Here is a 19,316-nt window from a genome sequence, read left to right on the forward strand (position 1 = left end):
TGCCAAGAAAGTCAAACTTGCACTTCCTGAAGCAGGACTACAGAAAGCTGTTTGGGATGCATGTCTCCAATAAATAGTTTTAAGAAATATGACAGACCACAAGCAGTAAGTTTATCATGAAGGACAGCTAAAATAGCAAACATTGCATACAATGCTCTACTCCTGTCTTAGAAGCACTGGAAGCTAGATGCAGTACCAAGGCTCCCACAATGCATTTTAAATGTTTCTCTCATGACATTTAAGCAATCAGAAAATTATCACCACTAGCCAGGCATGGCTAATATCACTGCTGCTTTCTATTGGTCGCCATTTATCAGTTTAATTCTTCATATCATATAAAGCACTTGAGAGTTAATTTACCAAAGATAAAAGAGTGAAACAAAGAAGCACACAAAAATAAAAATTTCAGAAGCATGTTTGTATTACAGTGCAGCAGCTTTTCCTTTTGAAATACTTTTTATATATAAAGCCCTACTTTTGGCTCCTGATATTTAGCACAGCTTCACTGACAGCAACAGATTTCTCCACCATTTTACAACTGGCTGGAATTTGCTCTATTTGTGTTTATAGTTTTCAGCAGACTGCTTCTTTGTTTCTAGTTGTCATATCAATAAAAACTCTGTCACTTTCCCAGCACACCGGCAGCATTACTTTCTGCATGCTGGCCAACATCCAACTTGGGCAATTACATTTTATCTGCTAACTTTAGCTATATACTGTAATCTTCTTCCTTCTGTTGTGGATGTACATAGCTGAACAGCTGCTTGAAGAGCTTTTCCAAGTATTTCTGCAAACAAATTTTGTTTTCCGACATTCACAATAAAGCAAACAAAAATTGTGCCAGGAAGGCCAAAGTGAAAGACCATTCAGAAATTGTTGAGATTTTTAGATTATTTCTTTGTTTACTTTAGGTCTAGCACTTATTTCCAAATATCCCCAAACACAAACAAATCCACAACAGAAAATTTACATAACAATTAAGTAGGAAAGAATCCTTGAAAAAGCCCTTAAAGGTAGAGTTCAGTGAAAAGTTTCACCTCCAACAAAACAAATCCATCCAGAGCTTGGCTGGCAAACATATCAACTCATTTTGACAGATGCAAAACCAAAGTCTCTTAATATCAGTTCAACTTTTCATTCTAAACAGCATTTTTAAAATACTCCTAAGATAGGTGCTAAAAAAGGGCCAGAATTCAAACAGTGACCATGATTTAATGTCTCAAAAGGGTTTCTTTTTGATCTTTGAAGACAATTCTCTAATTAGCACAGCATTTTGGACAAAAATAAGTGCGTATAAGTGCATAAAAAAAAACAACGTATATTACTGACCTGTGTTCAGCCAGTAAACTGAAGAGTTACATCTGAGCAGCACAACCTACTGATGTACTCGGAATTTGGTCTTTTATCACTTGGTCTAAACACACCCGACATGATAGCTATACCTCATACAATCTAATTTTCCCTGTTCTTAGTGAGACCACCATGCATGGTTCCACTGATTTAAGCAGCTCTACACGAGAATACAGAAGAGCACATTTTCTGTTCTTGGGTGCTGGAATTTCAACACAACAGCTGGAGAGCAATCAAGGTTGCCACAGGTAGCCTTGATTCCATCAAATTCACATTCTTTGTCTCTGCTAAGTGTAATGGATTTAACAAGTCTCAACATAAGCCTTAAAAAAAAAGAAAAAGAAAAGAAAACCTAACTTCAGAAAGACATTGTAAGCAGCCCTTCTGCCTGCTGTGCATCTCTCAGTGGGACACAAACAAAGTTGTTTTCGATCTAAGGAATAACAGAAGAAACTGGTCAGATGCTGAGACAATGGCACTTGATAGTTTTTGTGCTTTATTTATCACTGGGATCTACATCTGTGGAACCTACATGCTCAACAGCAACTACACAAAACGATGAACTTTCCAAGCTAACCCGCCATTTGGCATAAAATGATTCAGATTTAATCATTTTATGGTTATTAATTATTGCAATGGGACTATAAAAGCATGCATGAGTTTCAAGACGTCACTACTAAAAATGATTCAGCAAGTAATGACAGGATGGGGAAGCATGAAGTTTATTTTAACATGCACAGCATGATTAAGAGTTGTTCACCACAAAAGAAAAATGAAGAGGAAGGCAGGTTTCCTTGGTTATCATGGAAGAACTAAGTCTTTGGAGGTCTTGTGAATAACTTTAGGGAAGTCCTTTGAGCAGTCACTGAAGAAGTACACATACGATTTAACTCTGACCTCTCTAGCAGGTGTATCACAGGGTCGCTCAGCAAACAGCTGTAAGATCTGAAAGAGCAAGGCCTGTTGTGCAGCAAGGTTTGGATGATGGCAAGAAGTTCAAATAAATTGCTGAGCAGGGAAGAAGGCAGTTGACTGAAGAGGGGTAGTAAATGGACACACCAATAACTGGGGGAAATCTTCCCAGCAGCAAACTGTGATAGGACTGATGTGTGGTACTGCTTGTTTTTCCTCCTCATGGCAAAGGGACTCATCAGTTAACAATGAGTGTGATGCATGCATGAATCAGAACCTACATTTCTGAGAAAACATCTACAGACAGAGAGAGATAGGTGGAAAAAAACATTCAGAGTTATTTCAAAAACCCACAGAGATCAGTGTCTCAAATGGCCTCGATAATTCTAAGTACCACGGTACTTTCTCTGAAAGCCTTGCAAGTCTGCACATGTGCAAGGCTCTAACAGTACAGAAAGTCTCACAGGAGTTATCTGGGATGATCGCTGTAAATCTAACAGGTTGTGAGGTTTCATGAGGAAGAGTCTTACAGGCAGAGCTATACCTGTTCCTTGATTGGGTTTGTTTAATCTGCAAAGTTGCGGCTGAACTGTAAAGGAGGGTGATAAGAAAGTTAGGGTCATAAACAGAATACATTTCCCTCCTAGGCATCAACATGGTTTCAGTGCAGAAATATTTAAATAATTCAGTTGTAGGAGTATCAAGACTTTATTTATATATATATAGGTAAAAAACATTGGTTTGCAAATAATCTTTGAAGCACCGCAAGGAATGACAGTGAATTATACCCATTTCCCACCCAATGCATTTCAAATTAATTATGTTCCATTATTGCACTTTCTTACTATCACATGTCCAATTTGAGAATGTTAAATGGCTTGTGGCACAGCTGATGAGAGTCCTCACCAAACCACACTTTTGTACTGATTTGGTCAGGGATTGAAACAGGGAAAGAAAAGAGTTACTAAGCAACAGCAGGCCAGGAGCAGGAGAAAGGTCTGCAGTCTTAATTGACACTAACTTTAAAAAGCAATGCAGCAATAAGAGAGGGCTCAAGATGTGAATTTTACTGCTTTGGAAAGGAAAAAAGAAAGAAGACCAGAAATTCTAGGCACTCAGTCTCTCTGAGATCTGGGTTCTTCGTTCATCCCAACCATAAGCTGCATGATGTACTGCAAAGACTTTTTTTGCAGGGACATTCAGTACCTTATTCTTAGTTCTGAATAAGATGAAGAGCCCAGATACAGTTCTTGAATTTGAGAGCCCAGGACACAGAGATAGCTCTGCTCTGTAATAGCTACCTCAGGAAATAGGAATGTGGTATGATATAAGGCTATATGGGTCCCCAAGACATCCACAGAACTGATATCACATCCAGATATAGCTCTCCTTCCCCGTCACTACCTATGGTTAAGAAGGTTGTTCCTTTCTGAAATGCCAGCCCAAAGCCAGGTCCAATCACTCAGGCTAGGTCAAAGGAATTTGCTTTGCTAAGATTGAAGAATCTCTATTAACATGATCAAGCAAGGCAGAAATCCTGAGAGTTTCCTTGCAGAATCCATATCTATTTCCTTCTCCTCTACTGTAAGCAAAATAGTTTCATGAGCATGTGATAACAGAACATGAGTTATCACATGAACACTTACAAACTTAAATGAAAAAGCCCTTGATGTGGAAAGTGCTGTGAACTCTACTGCTGAACAATCAACCTTTATTTGCCTAACTAGCAGTACCTCAAGCAGAAGTTATTTGCTTTAGCTTCACCTGAAGAAAACCTGATCTCCTACTGAAGCAGTACCTTTTTATAAGATGCAAGTTACATATTTTTTTTCTTAAGGAGCTTAACGCATACAAAACACCCACCAAGCCAAGCACCTCAAACTACTGATCCTTCCAAATGATTTTTTTTTCCCCTATTGCTACAATCTTTGATTTTGCACGTACTTAAGTACACGGGATTTCAGCATTTACTGGTTTTCCCACGTACTCCAGTGTACTTCAAGTGACTAAAATGAAACCACAAGAGGGAAAACTACTAGGATGACTGTTGCTGAGGAGGAAAAACCAGCAACCCAGGTCTGGTTCACTTGAACTGTCTGATGATTCGTATTTAAAGTGTTGAGGGCTACAGTCATCTTCTGCTCTGATTTGCAGTGCTGCAAGTCAACCGAGGTTATGAAATCGGATCTGGCACCACGAAGGAGACTGTCCCTTCACAGGATACGAGTAATAGCCACTTGAGTAAATGCAAGTTACTCATATCCTGCTAGTGGAATAATCTGTCTCTGTACATTCATGCACATTTTTAGTTGCCTCCAGGAATCTGAAGGCGAATCTCATTTGTTACCTAATGAAATTAATTTCACTAGATCTAACACAAGCATACTGAAAAACCACTATTACTCATACATGAGGTGCAACCGATGCAGCATTTCTCAACTTCTGTTTGATTAGGGTCCATCTCTGAACGCTCACCATTCACCACACAAACCTCAATCTCCCTGGTTGGCTGCTTAACATTCCCAGCTGATTTGCTCCAAGTCTTAAAGAGCAATTTGACCTCCCCTTGCTTTATCCACAACAATCTCACTTATTATTCTTTTAAACCAAAGTGATTCCCGCACAGCAGGGAGGCAGGTTTTTCCTTCTCTCCAAGGATTTTCCTTGGAGCCTGAAAACTTTTCTTCCCTTTTTCAGAATACAAGTAAACCATGCATTTCTTAGTTTACCTGCAAACATGTAAAATAACATACAATGACCAACTGGCTGACCTTGGCCAAAAGCGATGCACAAATGCAGGTTTACTTTTCAAGTTTGTACGCAGAGTTACATGCACACACGATAGATACACACACACACACAAGCACTTTGAAATATCTGCAGTGATGTTATTGTACGTAAGAAATTAAATTATTCTGGTATGAAATACTGTAAGATAAAGGTCTCGGTAAGTGGAGCAGCAAAGGAAGATGAAGATGTGATCTTTGAAGACTGAAGGCGCCGGAAGAGGTCGGTGACCAGGTTGCGGAGATAAGAGAAGCCAGAGTTCGGAAGGCACAAGCCACAAACTTTCAGCAGGCCCATTAAGTCAAGGTGGCGTGATGACAGGAGGATAAAAGAAATATCAACTGAGGCTGAGACAGTCGCTGGCTTCTGAGCCCGACTTCAACAGGCGGCATGAGGTTTTGAACCGCGAGAGATGTGGTAGGGCACGGGGAAAGACAGAGCATCAGCTAACTGGAAGTGAGAGGCGCCAGGCTAACGTGACAGCTCGTCTGTACCCAGTGCGAAGCCACGAAGTCCGGTCGGGACTTCAGTGCAGCCTTCGGCACGCTGCCGTATGGTCCCGCGTTAGGAGCACACCGAGCCGCGAGGGAAGGCAGCGGCACGGCGCGGGGCCCCCCCGAGACCCCGGGACGCCCCCGGGGGAGGGAGCCTGGCCTGAAACGAGCCCCGCACGCCCGTGGGGAGCCGAGGCCGGGGCGGCAGCACCGGGGAAGCCCTGGGCGCACGGCGGCTGCGGCCGCCCCCGCTCCGGCAGCGGCGGTGGCAACCCCCCCCCCCGCGGCGCCCATCCCCAGGTCGGGGGGAAGGCAGCCGCCGGCAGCGCGCCCCTGAGCCCCCTCCAGCCCCCCGGGGCTCTGCCCCACGGCGGGACGGGGCCGGCTCCCCGGCAGCCCGGCGCCCCCTTGCAGGGGGGCGAGGGAGACCTACCTGCCGAGCCGCCCAGGGCATCGTCGCTCTCCAGCACCCCTCTGTGCTTCGCCCCGCGCAGCTCCCCCTTGGATTTCCAAACGAGCTTTACCATCCTGATCATCTCGGGCAAGTCCCAGGCCAGGGTCCCCTGCTGATAACCGGGCAGGCTGCCCATGGGAAAGGGCATCGGCTCTTCCCCCGTCCTCCTCCTCCTGCCCGGCTCTGCCGCGGGGAAGAAGCGCTCCAGCACCGGCATCCTGCCCCGCGCCCCCCGCCGGGGAGCCGCAGCCACCCCCCGGCCCGAGCAGCCGCGATGGGCATCCAGAGCGGGGCGGGGGCGCCCGGCCGCCCACCGCCGCCGCCCCGCGCAGGGGGCGCGCCCCGCAGCCGCCCGGCCCCGGCCCCGGCCCCGCGGCTCCCCGCGGCTCCCCGCGGCTCCCCGCGGCTCCCCGGGACCCCGGGTCGCCGGCCCCGGCCGCGCTGCTGCGGCCGCCCTGTGCGCGCCCTCAGCCCGCCGCCAGGCGAAGCGGCTGCCGGGCAGGCGCGGAGCCGCGGCTCATGCCGGCGCCGCGCAGCGCCGAGCCCCGCGGCGGGGGCGGGGGCGGGGGCTCCGGCCGCTGCTGCCGGCGGGGGCTGGCGCAGCGCGGATCGAGCCCCAGGCGGCCGGGGCCAGGGCCGGGGCCGGGGCCGGGGCCGGGGCCGGGCGGTCGCCCCTCGGGTCGCCCCGGCTGCGGGGCCCGTGAGGGTTTGGGCCTCCCGAGCGCAGCACGCGGGGTCCCGGGGTCGCGGGTTCGCGTCCCGGACCGGGCAGCTCGGCGGTGGCTGTGCGGGGCGGCCCTGCCGGCAGAGATAAGGGGGTGGAAAGGAGAGCGGGGGAAGGCAGCGGGGCTGCGGGACGGTACCGAAAAGTGAGAGTTGGTGTGTGTGTGTGTGTGTGTGTGTGTGTGTAGGGGTCTCCCCGTTACTTTGGCGGCAAGCACCACCAGAGTGGGTGCCCATCAGGCCACTGCCTGGTGGCTGTAGTCACTCGCAGGCGCCAAGGAGAAGACAATTATTCACCCCGAGTCTTTAGCAACAACGCACAAAGTGCTCTGTCTCGTACAGAAGCGAAGTGGCTGCCGTGCCAGGGCTGAGCAGGGCCCGGCCAGCACCTGCCTCAGCACGGCCGCTGCCTCTGGCTGGCACCACGGTCACCCAGGACCCCGAGGTGCCTCCTCTTTTCAGAAGTTTTATTTTGCCTTTATACAGGCTGTTGCTGTTGGTACTGGTCTGTCCCCAAGCCATTACTCCCAACAGGAGAGATGGTCTTGTGAACCTGCGCTTAGCTTTCAGTAAATTCACAGAAGAGATAATTACATTTTAGTGGACACTATAATATTTCCACGCATGCTATTTCCTCTGCTCTAGGACTGTCTGCCACACTTATCTGAATGTTCCCACCTCAAACTGGCAACTCCAATACTAGTTTTCCAAAAAAACAGCCTTATTTTGACTGTAGGCTGCAGTGCTGCAGTGCTAGCACACTACGCTTTCAGGTGACTCTGTCTTGAAAACCGTGAAGTGCTTCCAAAGAATTATACCATTGTTGTCCTACTGTTATTTTGCAGAGTCCTTAGCGTCAGGATATCCTGACTCTTGGAACAAAGGGGTTAAGAACAAAGAAAACAAACAGATGATACACAATACAGTAGCAGAAGCATAAACACATTCATACAGTGTATGGTTATAAATCTTGTGAAAAGTCAAATTTTACTGTTTTTATGTTATATGGCTTATTAGGTTTTTAATATTGGTACATGTTGTGCAATTACTTTTTAAAGCAATATTGTTTCTGTTAGGGATAAACTAGGCAACTGAAGTACAAATTGCTTGAAGACAGACTCGCCTACTGAGCGAGTTAGACCTTATCCCCAAACTACTTTATTTTGGTTTTGATGTACAAGAAGTTCCATTAACTTTTTTTTTTTTTTTTCAGTTATTGTTTTTCATCTTTGTTTACCTCTGCACTTCCTGCTCCCCGCTGGGACAGAAGCAGAAGTGCCAGAAGTGCCAGAATACCGTGAAAGAAAGGCTATCCTTGTGGCATTTCCAGCTTGACTGCATGCAAAAAATACCAGATATCTTGGAAGAGAATGTATTCACAGATACATGCCCAGCCCAATGTTTAGATAATATCTGAACATTTAGGTGCTTAACCAAACTTAACCACCAAATCTCCTGACTGTAGCAATAAGCAATCTTCTGAGTTTTCAAAATCTACACTACTTTTTGTATCCTTAAATTTGTGAAAAGTTTTGTGTTGACTGTGGTTGGGTCACTTGAACACATACCTGCCTTGTGGATACGTTCAGGCAGTCAGAACTGAAGAGTCAATTGTTGAGACTTTTTTTCATTTACAGTCTACAGATGCAAAGCAGGAGGCCAGTCAAAAAAACAAAGTGAAAACATGATCTGTTGTTATAGATTTATTATTTCAAGAAACTACATAATAAATGTAGCAGATGGTGTGTCTATTTTTTTTTTTTTTTCTGGGGATGTCAAATAGTGTCAAATAAGAGTGGCTGCTCTAGATAGCTTGTAGTTTCTTTCTTCCTGCTTTCTGGTCAGTTTGAGGATCAGCAGTTGCAAATAAATAAGTTGTGTAAAAAATGTCTAGCATTAATGAGTCTACCTGTAAATGAACACATCTGATTCTTACTGAACTTGTGCCTTGAAATTGTACAAGATCCAATGATTAATTATCCTTAACTCATCTAAGATTTCTGCTGTGATTAAGTGAATTTCCCTTTGTCTTTTTTTTTTTTTTTTTTTGGTGTGTGATAAGAGTGGAGCCAGATCAGCGCTACTTACAAGAAAGCCTGAAAGATCGATATTTGATTATGAAGTTTTTGATATCAAAAATCAGCTGTAGCATCACTTTCAGAGACTTTCAAGACACAAAAACATCAGAATTTGCAGGTTCTATGTTTCTCTGACTTCAGCTGTGCTGTAATGATTTATGCAACTTGAAGATGTGACCTCGCCATAACACTTCTCACTTTCCCAAGGCACTTGGGAAAAACCATCAGAATTAAAACATAACATTCCTACACAGAAGTGTACCCAGCCATTTGTGACTGTATTTAAAGCAGCCCTTGAACAAGGTTAGCTCACCTAAAACTTCTCTTTTGCCTTCTCAACTCCAACTAAATTGGAAGGAATTCTTTGAACAGAGATGGATCACTTCATTGCTTCTAACTGCATTTCTTGAGTCAAAGAAGCATGAGTGATAACAACGGTAGTATAAATATGTTGGCTCTGGGCCTTCTTCCTCTTGAGAAGCAATGCCAGTGGACAGGTGACCAAAGTCAGCTCTGAAAACCTGACAAAGCAGTGCTTATTTTCACAGGTAGACACGAGAACTGGAAAAGACTTGAGGAAAGGAATATTGCGGTGGGAGAAAAGGGAAGGGAGTAAGCTGACAGATTAATAGCTGGTGTTTCATAATTGGTGTGTCTTAAAAAGTTTTACTTGTTTGCTTATTCACTCCAAAGCTATGCACCCAGAGCAGCAGCAGCAGAAGTGCATGCCAGATGGTAGAGGAAGTGCTTCGTGTATCTTTCCAGTCTACTGAAGCCTGCAGGGCCTTCGCTAGCCCACTGCTCTGGTTTTCATTGCAAGTCCCTTTCTTCCCCTTTTTTCTTTTCCCTTCTTCAAATAAAAAGGAGGGAGGGGGAAAGAAGAAAAAAAAAAAGAAAAAGAAAAAGAAAAGAAAAGCCATGGTTTAAACTGGCAATAGCACCATCCTTTTGGCTTTGAGCTACCCTGGCCTGTGCCAAATACACTGTCTCCAGCAGCTCTCCCACAACAAATCAGGCCAGACACACAAAAGCTGTAAAAAAAGAATGGTGAAGAAAGATCCTTGATTCTCCCCTCTAGCCCCCCAGCCTTTTCCTTTTGCTTCCCTCCCCAAGCTTCACTGCCCAGCAGTGACCTCCTGCTTGCCAGTACTGTCAGTGATGCTGGGATCTCCGGTCTACAACTTTGCTGACAGCTTCCTTAGAGCAGAGGCATCTGTGCCTTTCTGTATTAGAAGAGCAATGTAAAGGACAAGTTATATTCTGTTTTTCCTGGCACTTCTATCTGAGAGCCAATGTTCGAAAAAATGCCACACAAATTGTTAGGATAGCAGATTCATCACTAGTAGAAATTGTCTATCAGCTAACCCACACCACCTTTGTGTCACAACTTATGTTAGTGCATTCCCAACTAGATACCTGAAAAGATCTGATATTGTCCGTTTATACAGCACATTATTAAAAATAATGGAAAAACAGACTGCCAATTTTTTCAGAAGTGATTAGTTAAGTGCTCCAAGTTTAGAGACCAGTTTCAAAGATATTATGATAGTGATTTTTAGAAAGTGTAAAGCATGTGTCTTTAGATGGCACTCATTAGCAGAATCGGCTTAAGTTAGTAGTCACTTATGAAAACTATGTCTTTGCCTCTGTCCTTGGGGTCACAGATTCATACAGAGACAATAGGACAGGCATTTGCCTAGGGTCAGAACCAAGTGATGATACCATCAATGGCATCAAGCTTTAGAAGGCTTCAGGGGTGTGATGTGAGTTTAAGAAAATAAAAGATTTCAAATTGTGGTATGTCATTGTTACACATAAAGAAAAAAAAATGGGCTGCACTTTTGTAGGGCAGCATAAAAGGGGCAATAAAGAACATAAGAGTGTGAACAAATAACATTTAGAAAAGACAAGGGAAAAGAATGCTGGAGAGGACTGGAGGTTATGACAGAGGACACATAAGCAGGCAGAGCTGTGCGGAGCTTACACAAATTTTTCTAATGACCTCCTGCTTTAAAAATGAGCTCCTGCTTCTTCATTGCTTTAAAAATCTTAGTATAATTGTCTTATTCTTTACCCCACATTTGTCTCATTCCAGATGTTTATAATTTTAATTTTATTCTTATTAATAAGAACAATTGCTCTTAGCTACCTCCCTCTGTTATTACTGGTACCTTATTATACATGAATATTTTTGTATTTATTTGAAGACAATTACTGTATCTTTGCTCCAGTCTGGACATGCTAAGTTCTCTAAGCCCTGCATCAGAACTTTTTCCCCCAACCCTAACATAATTTTAATCTATTATTTTTACTTTGAATTCTTAACAATGTACTTACATATTTTCATGCGTACTCAAAGTACATGGTAGGAGATTTTATTTATCTGCTACCAACCCACTGTTAAGGGTAGTGAGATGAATTTCTAATGGAATGGTAGGATGCACTATTTATTATTGCCTGAGCTGTATGCAGCATCATTCCTTGAGATTCTCACCTAGTGGGAAATGTTAAACACAGTCAGTACTATAGGTTCATGGTAATCTTACAGTTATTGTGGATACTTGATCAGAATCCTTTGGAAAAGGTTCTGGAAATGGAAGACTGAGGATCACTTGAGTTCTGTAGGGCAAGGAGTCAATTTCTTTTTCATTCTTAGCACATGTGAGATAGCACATTTTTATGATTAACAATTTGTACTACTAACTAAGCAAAAATGTTTGTGGTAAAGGAATAAACAGAAGTCCATAACTAATTGGAAACAGTGAGGTTGTGTAATTTTTCCATTGCCTGCTTTGGAGAATTAAAAGTTCAGCATATTAACTATGATGCTTCAAATCTCCCACATTCTATGGAGCATTAAAGAAAATAACAGACATTGGAGATAATAGAGTCACATCACCTATAAACAGTTAGAAAAAACTCATTGCCATCCCCAAAGAAAGCTCTTATGCAGTGATCATTGTAATGGTTTTATATTGGATGGTATTATATTGGATAAGCAACATGGATATTGGAATGGGAGGTTCAGAAAGCTGCATCGAGTTGAAAATGTAGGTAGAATTCAGGTAGGCTTAAAATAATAACTTATTACATGGGATAGTGGAAATGCTATTTATCGTTTTAATAATCCTGTAACAGTAGTAACTACAGCATCCTGCAGGATTCCTTTTTGCGAACAGTTTTAAAAAAAGATTGAGTAGAAAAGGGGACTAACCAGGTGAGAGATGCATATCGCTTAAATACATAACTAAGATTGAACAGTCTCAATGAATTCAAAAGGATTACTGCTGTCTTTAAAGTTGAACATGTGCATACATATTTTCTCAATTAGAAGATAAGTATCTAAAAATTATGGCAGCAATGTGAAAGATGAGAGATGTGTCACATTTGAAATATTTCTTCTTTCACTTATTATCTTAATGAGATTGTATTAGTGGCTGTATAGCCTATTGTGTCCTTGCCCTTTATGGTATATGGAAAACACTAGCAACTATGATTTTGTCTTTTCTTGTCTTTTGCCATTATGAAAATAAAGTGATTAGCCAAGAAATCTTCATTATCTATTTTATCTAGTTTAATTTTTTGTCAAAGAAAGCACATTATAGTAAGAAAAAATGGGACATAAATAAAGTGATAAATGCAGAGGAACAATAGGGCTTGCTTCTTCACTTGTAAATCAGATATTGCAAGATCTGATCACTAAATTTTTCCTTTTAGCTTTTCCCTGTTTGCATCATGCATAACAGCAGCGTGTGCAATTTGCTGCAGGGATGGAGAGGAGATACAGATGAGAAGTCATGGGAAAGGTCTAACTGATGCACAAACAAAATAGTGAATAAACTAAGCTCCCTCTGACCTAGATTCTCCTGACTGCAAAATCAGGCCATATTTACTGTAATCAAGCTCTTAGCGTTTCTTACAAATGCATTTGTGTAAATGTAGCTACACTGGTATTAGCAACTTTGGACCTCTGGTGTCACAACTGTGCTGGCATTTTATGACTGTGCTATCAAACCCCATTGATAGTCATGCAAACATGTGTTGGCTCTTTTTCTTCACTAGAGCTTCCATTCCAAATGTAATCTTGATGCTGCAGAAAGAAAAAAACTGTGTAGGTAGTATCTATAACTGGTTAAAGGCATCCACTAGGTTTGCAGATGGAAGGGAGGTTTTCTGGAAAATCTGTTTCTCTCAGACTTATTTGGGCAGGCTGCTTTCAGTAATGTAGTTCCAGCTGTAGTATGCTTTCCAAGATATCCTGACCATATGTAAAACCATAAATGTTTTCCAGTGTTTCCTAAGATATCTGCTACAATTTTCTTTTCACTCCAGACAATCACACATCATTTTGTAGGGCTCTGCCCAGCTGTTATGATAGGAGTATACATCTAGATACACAGTGCTTGTAAGATACTTTATTTGAACAAAATGCCTGATTGATCAAAATTGTGGTAAAAGAAGAAAGTATTAAGGTTATTCTGGCAAGACAGTCATGCAAATGCTGTACTCTGTGCTTGTTTTTTTTTTTTTTTTTTTTTTTTTTTTTCCCAGACCTCAGCAAGGCATCAAGATGTAAGATTTGGTCACAGTATTGACATCCATAAACAACTCTTTCCATCAGTAGCAAAGAAGTGACTTCAGAAGTTTTCAGGTGGGAGAATCAGGAAGAAATTTCCCTTTAACTATCTGCTCAGTACTTTCCAGCCCAGGGACTACATCCGCCTCTGCTTGATCTGTTTTTCTGAGGTCCACAATATCATATGTCAAGTCAATTGGAAGACATGCCAGTTACTTCATTGCAGAATTTTAAGACTTTTGGTTTGTTCTCTTTAGCTTGCCCTCTGCTGACAGAAAACCTCTAATAAGAACAACAGTAAACTTTTCAGCAATCTTTGGGGGAATGAAAGAGCTAAATGTGAGAGTGTTTTCCCACATGCATTTTCAGCTACTCACCTTTGCACTTTGAAGATGCTTTATTCAGAAACCAAGCTCAGATTCTTAGAATGATAGGCAGTGTCTTGTCTCTATAAGCACAGACTTAGCAAAATGTCACACTTTTTGAAGTCTGCAAGGTACTGATCACACTCAGAGCAGTTTACTGAAAGATTGTGTGTGTCCATTAGCCAAGGAAAGAAAACTTCAGTGCTCAAAGGAGCCAGGGACAACCCTACTCCCCAGTTCTGTATTGATATTCTCCACTTTCTATTTAGCTCTATTCATAAACCTGAGCATTTTGAGAAGTGAAGATGTTACAGAATCTTTGTTACTGTGTCCTAAAACTAGACAAAAAAAAAAAAAAAAAGTTTAAATGATGGTCTAGTTTATCTCCTTGCTAATGTTGGCTTGTTTTTAGTGGAATACTATGCATAAATTAAATAACTGAAGTAAAATTATTTCTGTTATTTTTATCAGGAACTTCTTACGCACTTCAATGAAACCCATTACATAGTTTTTGCTGTTATTTTAAAATATAATATCAATGTTGAAGTAATACCAGATGAAACTGGTTTCAACCACCATTAACTTTGGCTTTTCAGAAAGGGAAAGAAATCCTCTGGTATTTCCAGCCTCGGTTGGAACGTTGGCACAGGAAACAATTTAGTGGGGCTAGCATGCAAGGAAGTGATGTAACTTTTACCAGATTGTGTGACTATGTGGAAAAAAAATCAAACATCAGTTGGCCTATCACCCTATTAAACCACTAGTTTCCTATGCCAATGAATTGGAAAATGAACTGCATCTCTTTTGCTGACATTTGCCATCTGCATCAGCTGCTTTTTTAACACCTAAATCTCAGGATTCCAACTATGCCATCACATGTGCTTGTATAACTCCAATAGGAAATACTTATTTAAGTCTCATTTTTGCATGAACATGTACTTCCTTTTCTAGTCACAGTGCAAACAGAAGTGCATGCTCATCTAAGACTGCCTGCTGGTTCCTTAACACTTTAAAAAACACAGTTCCTTAGTTCAGAATACAATCACTAGCATAATAAAAACAGTATTAATGGTAGCAAGTTGGAAAGCAGAATTTGTTTCATGGAAATGCCAGATTTTCTTTTTTATTAGGAATTAGAAGTTAAAACCAAATGTCCATCAGACAGAATTTAAAAACCTTTCAGTAAATTACTTCGGAGAAAGTATTTTTTCTTTTTGATGTAGCAAGTATTCTCTTGAGATAGCTTTAAAACACTGCATTAGAATAACAGATTCTATAACCTGATATTTGAATAACATTTAACCTGGTATTTGAATAACATTTGAATAAACAAGTTAGAATATTAAAGACTAAATAAATTAACAAAACAATAGTGAACAAAAATTACCAGAAAAGGTCAGAATGTGGTGCTGGTTGTTTTCTTAACAAAATGAGAAATGAGAAGCAACTTTTCCTCCCTGAAAAAGATGTTTATACATACATATATATATATATATATATATATATATTTTTTTTTCTGAAAAAATTAACACTGCTTTTTCTAATACAAAACTCCACTGAAAAATTTTCAGCTAGCTTTAATAATCTTAGTGAACATTTTCTATCTGAATGCATTTGGAAGTAAGGGTAAGCACTGGACAATGCTAATGCAGGGTAAAGAGATCAGTGGCTTGCAGGTATGCTGTATGGAGCACGGAAGAGACAGGAAGATCTGATAGCATCTCTGTAGTGCTCTGAAATAACTCTGAACCAACAGTGGTAAAAAAAACACAGACTTAACAGCTCTGAATTTAATGCCTTTTCCTGTGGCTGCGACCAATATCTTGGGATGTACCGTGGTAAGAGGAACTAGCAGAGTTTTGCACATGGAACGAGTTTTAAACTATGGAGAGAAAAATGGTCAGGAGTGAAAGAAAGCTAAAAGAGAGCTATCCACATTCAGTGATTTGTAGCTGTCTACTATAGTTAATTATTTTTGTTTAATGGAAAAGACAATGAAAAACTCTTAGTAGATTATAAATTTAAATCTCAAAGGCAACTGTAAGTTTTATTTAACATATACATCAGTTTTAAGTTATTTTTATAACTTCCCTGCAGCATTAACCAAGTATAACTTTCCTAATTGTTTATTTTTTAAAAATCTTTATTTATTTATTTATCTATCTATTTATTTATTTATTTATTTTGATTACTAAATGTCAATATACTTCAGTGTGTATGTAGGTGTGCAAATCAGTTTGGTTTAGATCAGTTTGGTAACAGATGTCTATGTGGTCAGAGCCTCGTTTTACTAGATGTTTTAAACAGGTCCCAATTTTCATTCAAAGCTCAGTGTAAGAATCTCAAATGGGATGGTCACTGAAGATACAATTTAAAGTACCCAAACTCATATCTGTATCTCAAAGCTTGTATCTTCTGTCTGGCTCAAAGAGGAGCCCTGTGCAAATAGCTGGATAATATAACCAGCCAAGTTCTGTGCTGTTATTTGGGTAGGCTGCTTGCACCCTAAATTACAATAATGCATAGTGGAGTAGCGTTTGGCACAGACTAAATGCACTAAATTATAACAATTGCTGTTTAACAATTGTTTAGTAGAATTCATCACATCTTTGGCAGAAATTCAAACAACCAAACTTTCCTTCTTTTTGTTTTGAGGTTCAAAATGTTCCATTGCTCTCTAAATAAATAAATATTGGAGACAGCTGTGATCCTCAGTTTCTGTGGAGATCAGAAGCGGAAGGATGAGAACAGTCCGGAAAGTGCTACCCTTCAGTTGTTTCCAGGCAAAAGAATCTGATGAGAAAATCCTCATCTTAGGTTTTCTGTCTGAATTCCAAGATGCTAAGATAAATTACAATAAACATTCAGAAATTTAAATATTTCTTTGAATAAAATGGACTCACCAAAGCTTTGAAGCTTTGCAAGTTATCTACTTAAACATATCAGTGATACTGCTTGAAAAGAGACCACCCGATGAAACTGAACATGTACAAGTCTATGGGGCCTGATGACATGCATCCCAGGGTCCTGAGGGAGCTGGTCGACGTAGTTGCCAAGCCATTATTCACCACATTTGAAAAGTCATGGCAGTCAGGAGAAGTCCCTGGTGACTGGAAAAAGGGAAACATCGCTCCCATTTTTAAAAAGGGTAGAAAGGAAAACCCGGGGAACTACAGACCAGTGAGTCTCACCTCTGTGCTTGCGAAGATCATGGAACAGAACCCTCCTAGAAGCAATGTGAAGGCACATGTAAGAGAAGGAAATGAACTGCTACAGCCAGCATGGCAAGGGCAAATCCTGCCTGACCAATGTTAGCCTTCTATGATGGAGTGACTGCATCAGTTGACAAGGGGAGACAAACCAATGTCATCAGGGTCCTACATGACATCCTGATCTCCAAATTGGAGAGTGATGGATTTGAAGGGTGGACAAATCAGTGGCTGAAAATTGTCTGGATGGCTGCAGCCAGAGAGTTGTGGTCAATGATTCTATGTCCAGGTGGAGGCTGGTGACAAGTGCTGTCCCTCAGGGCTTTGTTTTGGGACAGGTGCTGTTTATATATCTTTATTAATGACATAGACAATGGGATGGAGTGCAAGTCTGCATATGACACCAAGCTGAGTGGTACGGTACAGTCAATACAACAGAAGGAAGGGATGCCATACAAAGGGACCTGGACAAGCTTGAGAAGTGAACCATGTGAACCTAATGAGGTTCAACAAGGCTAAGTGCAAGGTAGTACACCCAGGTTAGGGCAATCCCAGACATGAGCACAGACTGGGAGAAGAGTTCATTGAGAGCACCCCTGAAGAGAAGAACTTGGGGGTTCTGGCCTCGTGAGGCCCCACTTGGAGTTAAGCATCCAGGTCTGGGGCCCCCAGCACAAGAAGAATGTGGACATGTCAGAGTGGGTCCAGATAAGGGCCACATAAATGATCAGAGTTTCTGGAGCACCTCTCCTAGGAAAAAAGGCTGAGAGAGATGGGGCTGTTCAGCCTGCAGAAGGGGCTCCAGGGAGACTTCATTGTGGCCTTTCAGTTCCTATAAGCCCACTTAAAGGGGGCTTGTAAAAAAAGATGGAGAACATCTTTTTACTTGGGCAGATAATGATAGGACAAGGGGAGATGGTTTTAAACTAAAAAAGGGGAGATTTAGATATAAGGAAGAAGTTCTTTATTCAGAGGGTGGTGAGGCACTGGCACAGGCTACCCAGAGAAGCTGTGGATGCCCCATACTTGGAGGTGTTCAAAGCCAGGCTGAATGGGGCCCTGGACAATCTGATCTAGCTGGTGGGATTCCTGCCCATGACAGAGGAGTTGCAACTGGGTGATCTTTAAGGATCCTTCCAACCCAAGCCAGTATGTGATTCTGTGATTCTATGAAAGTATAAATTCAACAAGCTCAGACTTTGAAGCTTTAAAAAACAGCAGTGATAATGGCCGTATGAATATTCATAAGAGAAAAACTAAAACAGTCTTGTTTTCAGAAGTTGTCACAATAATTTCTCTTATTTATGGGGATTCATTTTATTAATGACATTTACTGCCTTTCCCTCTCCTTTAGACAGCCTCTATGGGGAAATAATGGACAAAGAAATGTGCTTTACTAATGGTCTTACATCTCTATAGATGTCAGCACAAGAGCATCCAAAAGATATGCCACACATTACATACACCCTCAGCAAGTAGTTTTTTTTTTTTTTTTTTTTTAATAATCAGATACAAAGTAACTTCCTGCTCTGTCACATGTTGCTTGCATGATCCTAAGAAATTCCTCTGGCTATATCTAAGCTGCCTAAACTCAGGAGGTTTCTTCCAAACTTCCAGGTTTGATGTGAGATAGCTCAGCACTGGGATGAGATCTGGAGCCTACTTCTCACTTCTCTCTTGCCCTGATTTCTCTGTGAAGAAGACCATGGATATAAGCTGCAAAAGCACCATGCTACACTGGACAATGTTGGCTGATTAGGAAACCAGGACTAGGTAGCTTATAGAGTATTATACCAACCATGTTGTATAGCTGTAACTGTTTTCTTATGGTTAACATGGGAATAGTATTACTTCAGAGGAAGAAAGCAAACATAAATATACTATGAACAATAAACCTTTAACATAGCTTGGTAACAGAGGCTTTATAACTCTTCTTAGATGCTGACATATTTTTAAGGACCTGTTTTCAAACAGCTATTCTGAACTATTATGATTTATAGCTATCTGGTCACCCTTAGAGTTTAAGTGTAATTGGCAGGAGTGCACAAACAACAAATGCATGTTGAAATGTAACACTGTTAGCCCACTTCAGAAATGATTGTGTTTTCTTCAGGGAGCTGAGTAGGAGTTTATCACTTTGCAATGCCTGTGAGTCATGACAGGTAGCAGTGGCAGCTCTGCATGACCTTGAAAGTGTTATATCCCCAGCTGACCTCCATGCCCGCGTCTCAGCCTGCAGGACATGTGTGCAGCCTTCTCCTGGGCCAGGTGTGGACAGGGACAGAGTGCTTGCAACCACTGCTGAAATCCACAGCAGCAGGTACAAGAGGTGTTAGGTATGTCCAGGTGTCAGTCCATTTGTTATTGA

General features: G+C 41.7%; 1 protein-coding gene across 4 annotated transcripts in view; it reads right to left on the reverse strand.

Moving 5' to 3' along the window:
* PDE7B (phosphodiesterase 7B) overlaps positions 1–19,316 on the reverse strand; it is a 175,763-nt gene that overhangs the window by 77,837 nt on the left and 78,610 nt on the right. The window contains exon 1 of one of the 4 annotated variants that reach the window (XM_068677344.1): positions 5,977–6,476. The exons of the other annotated variants lie outside the window; for them this stretch is intronic. Within the exon in view, the coding sequence (XP_068533445.1) occupies positions 5,977–6,214 (238 nt within the window). The 5' untranslated portion in view covers positions 6,215–6,476. Of the gene's footprint in view, positions 1–5,976; positions 6,477–19,316 lie in introns of those variants that run through there. 4 annotated transcript variants of the gene reach the window in all.

Source organism: Anas acuta, chromosome 3 (genome assembly GCF_963932015.1).
Source record: "Anas acuta chromosome 3, bAnaAcu1.1, whole genome shotgun sequence".
Lineage (NCBI taxonomy): Eukaryota > Metazoa > Chordata > Aves > Anseriformes > Anatidae > Anas > Anas acuta.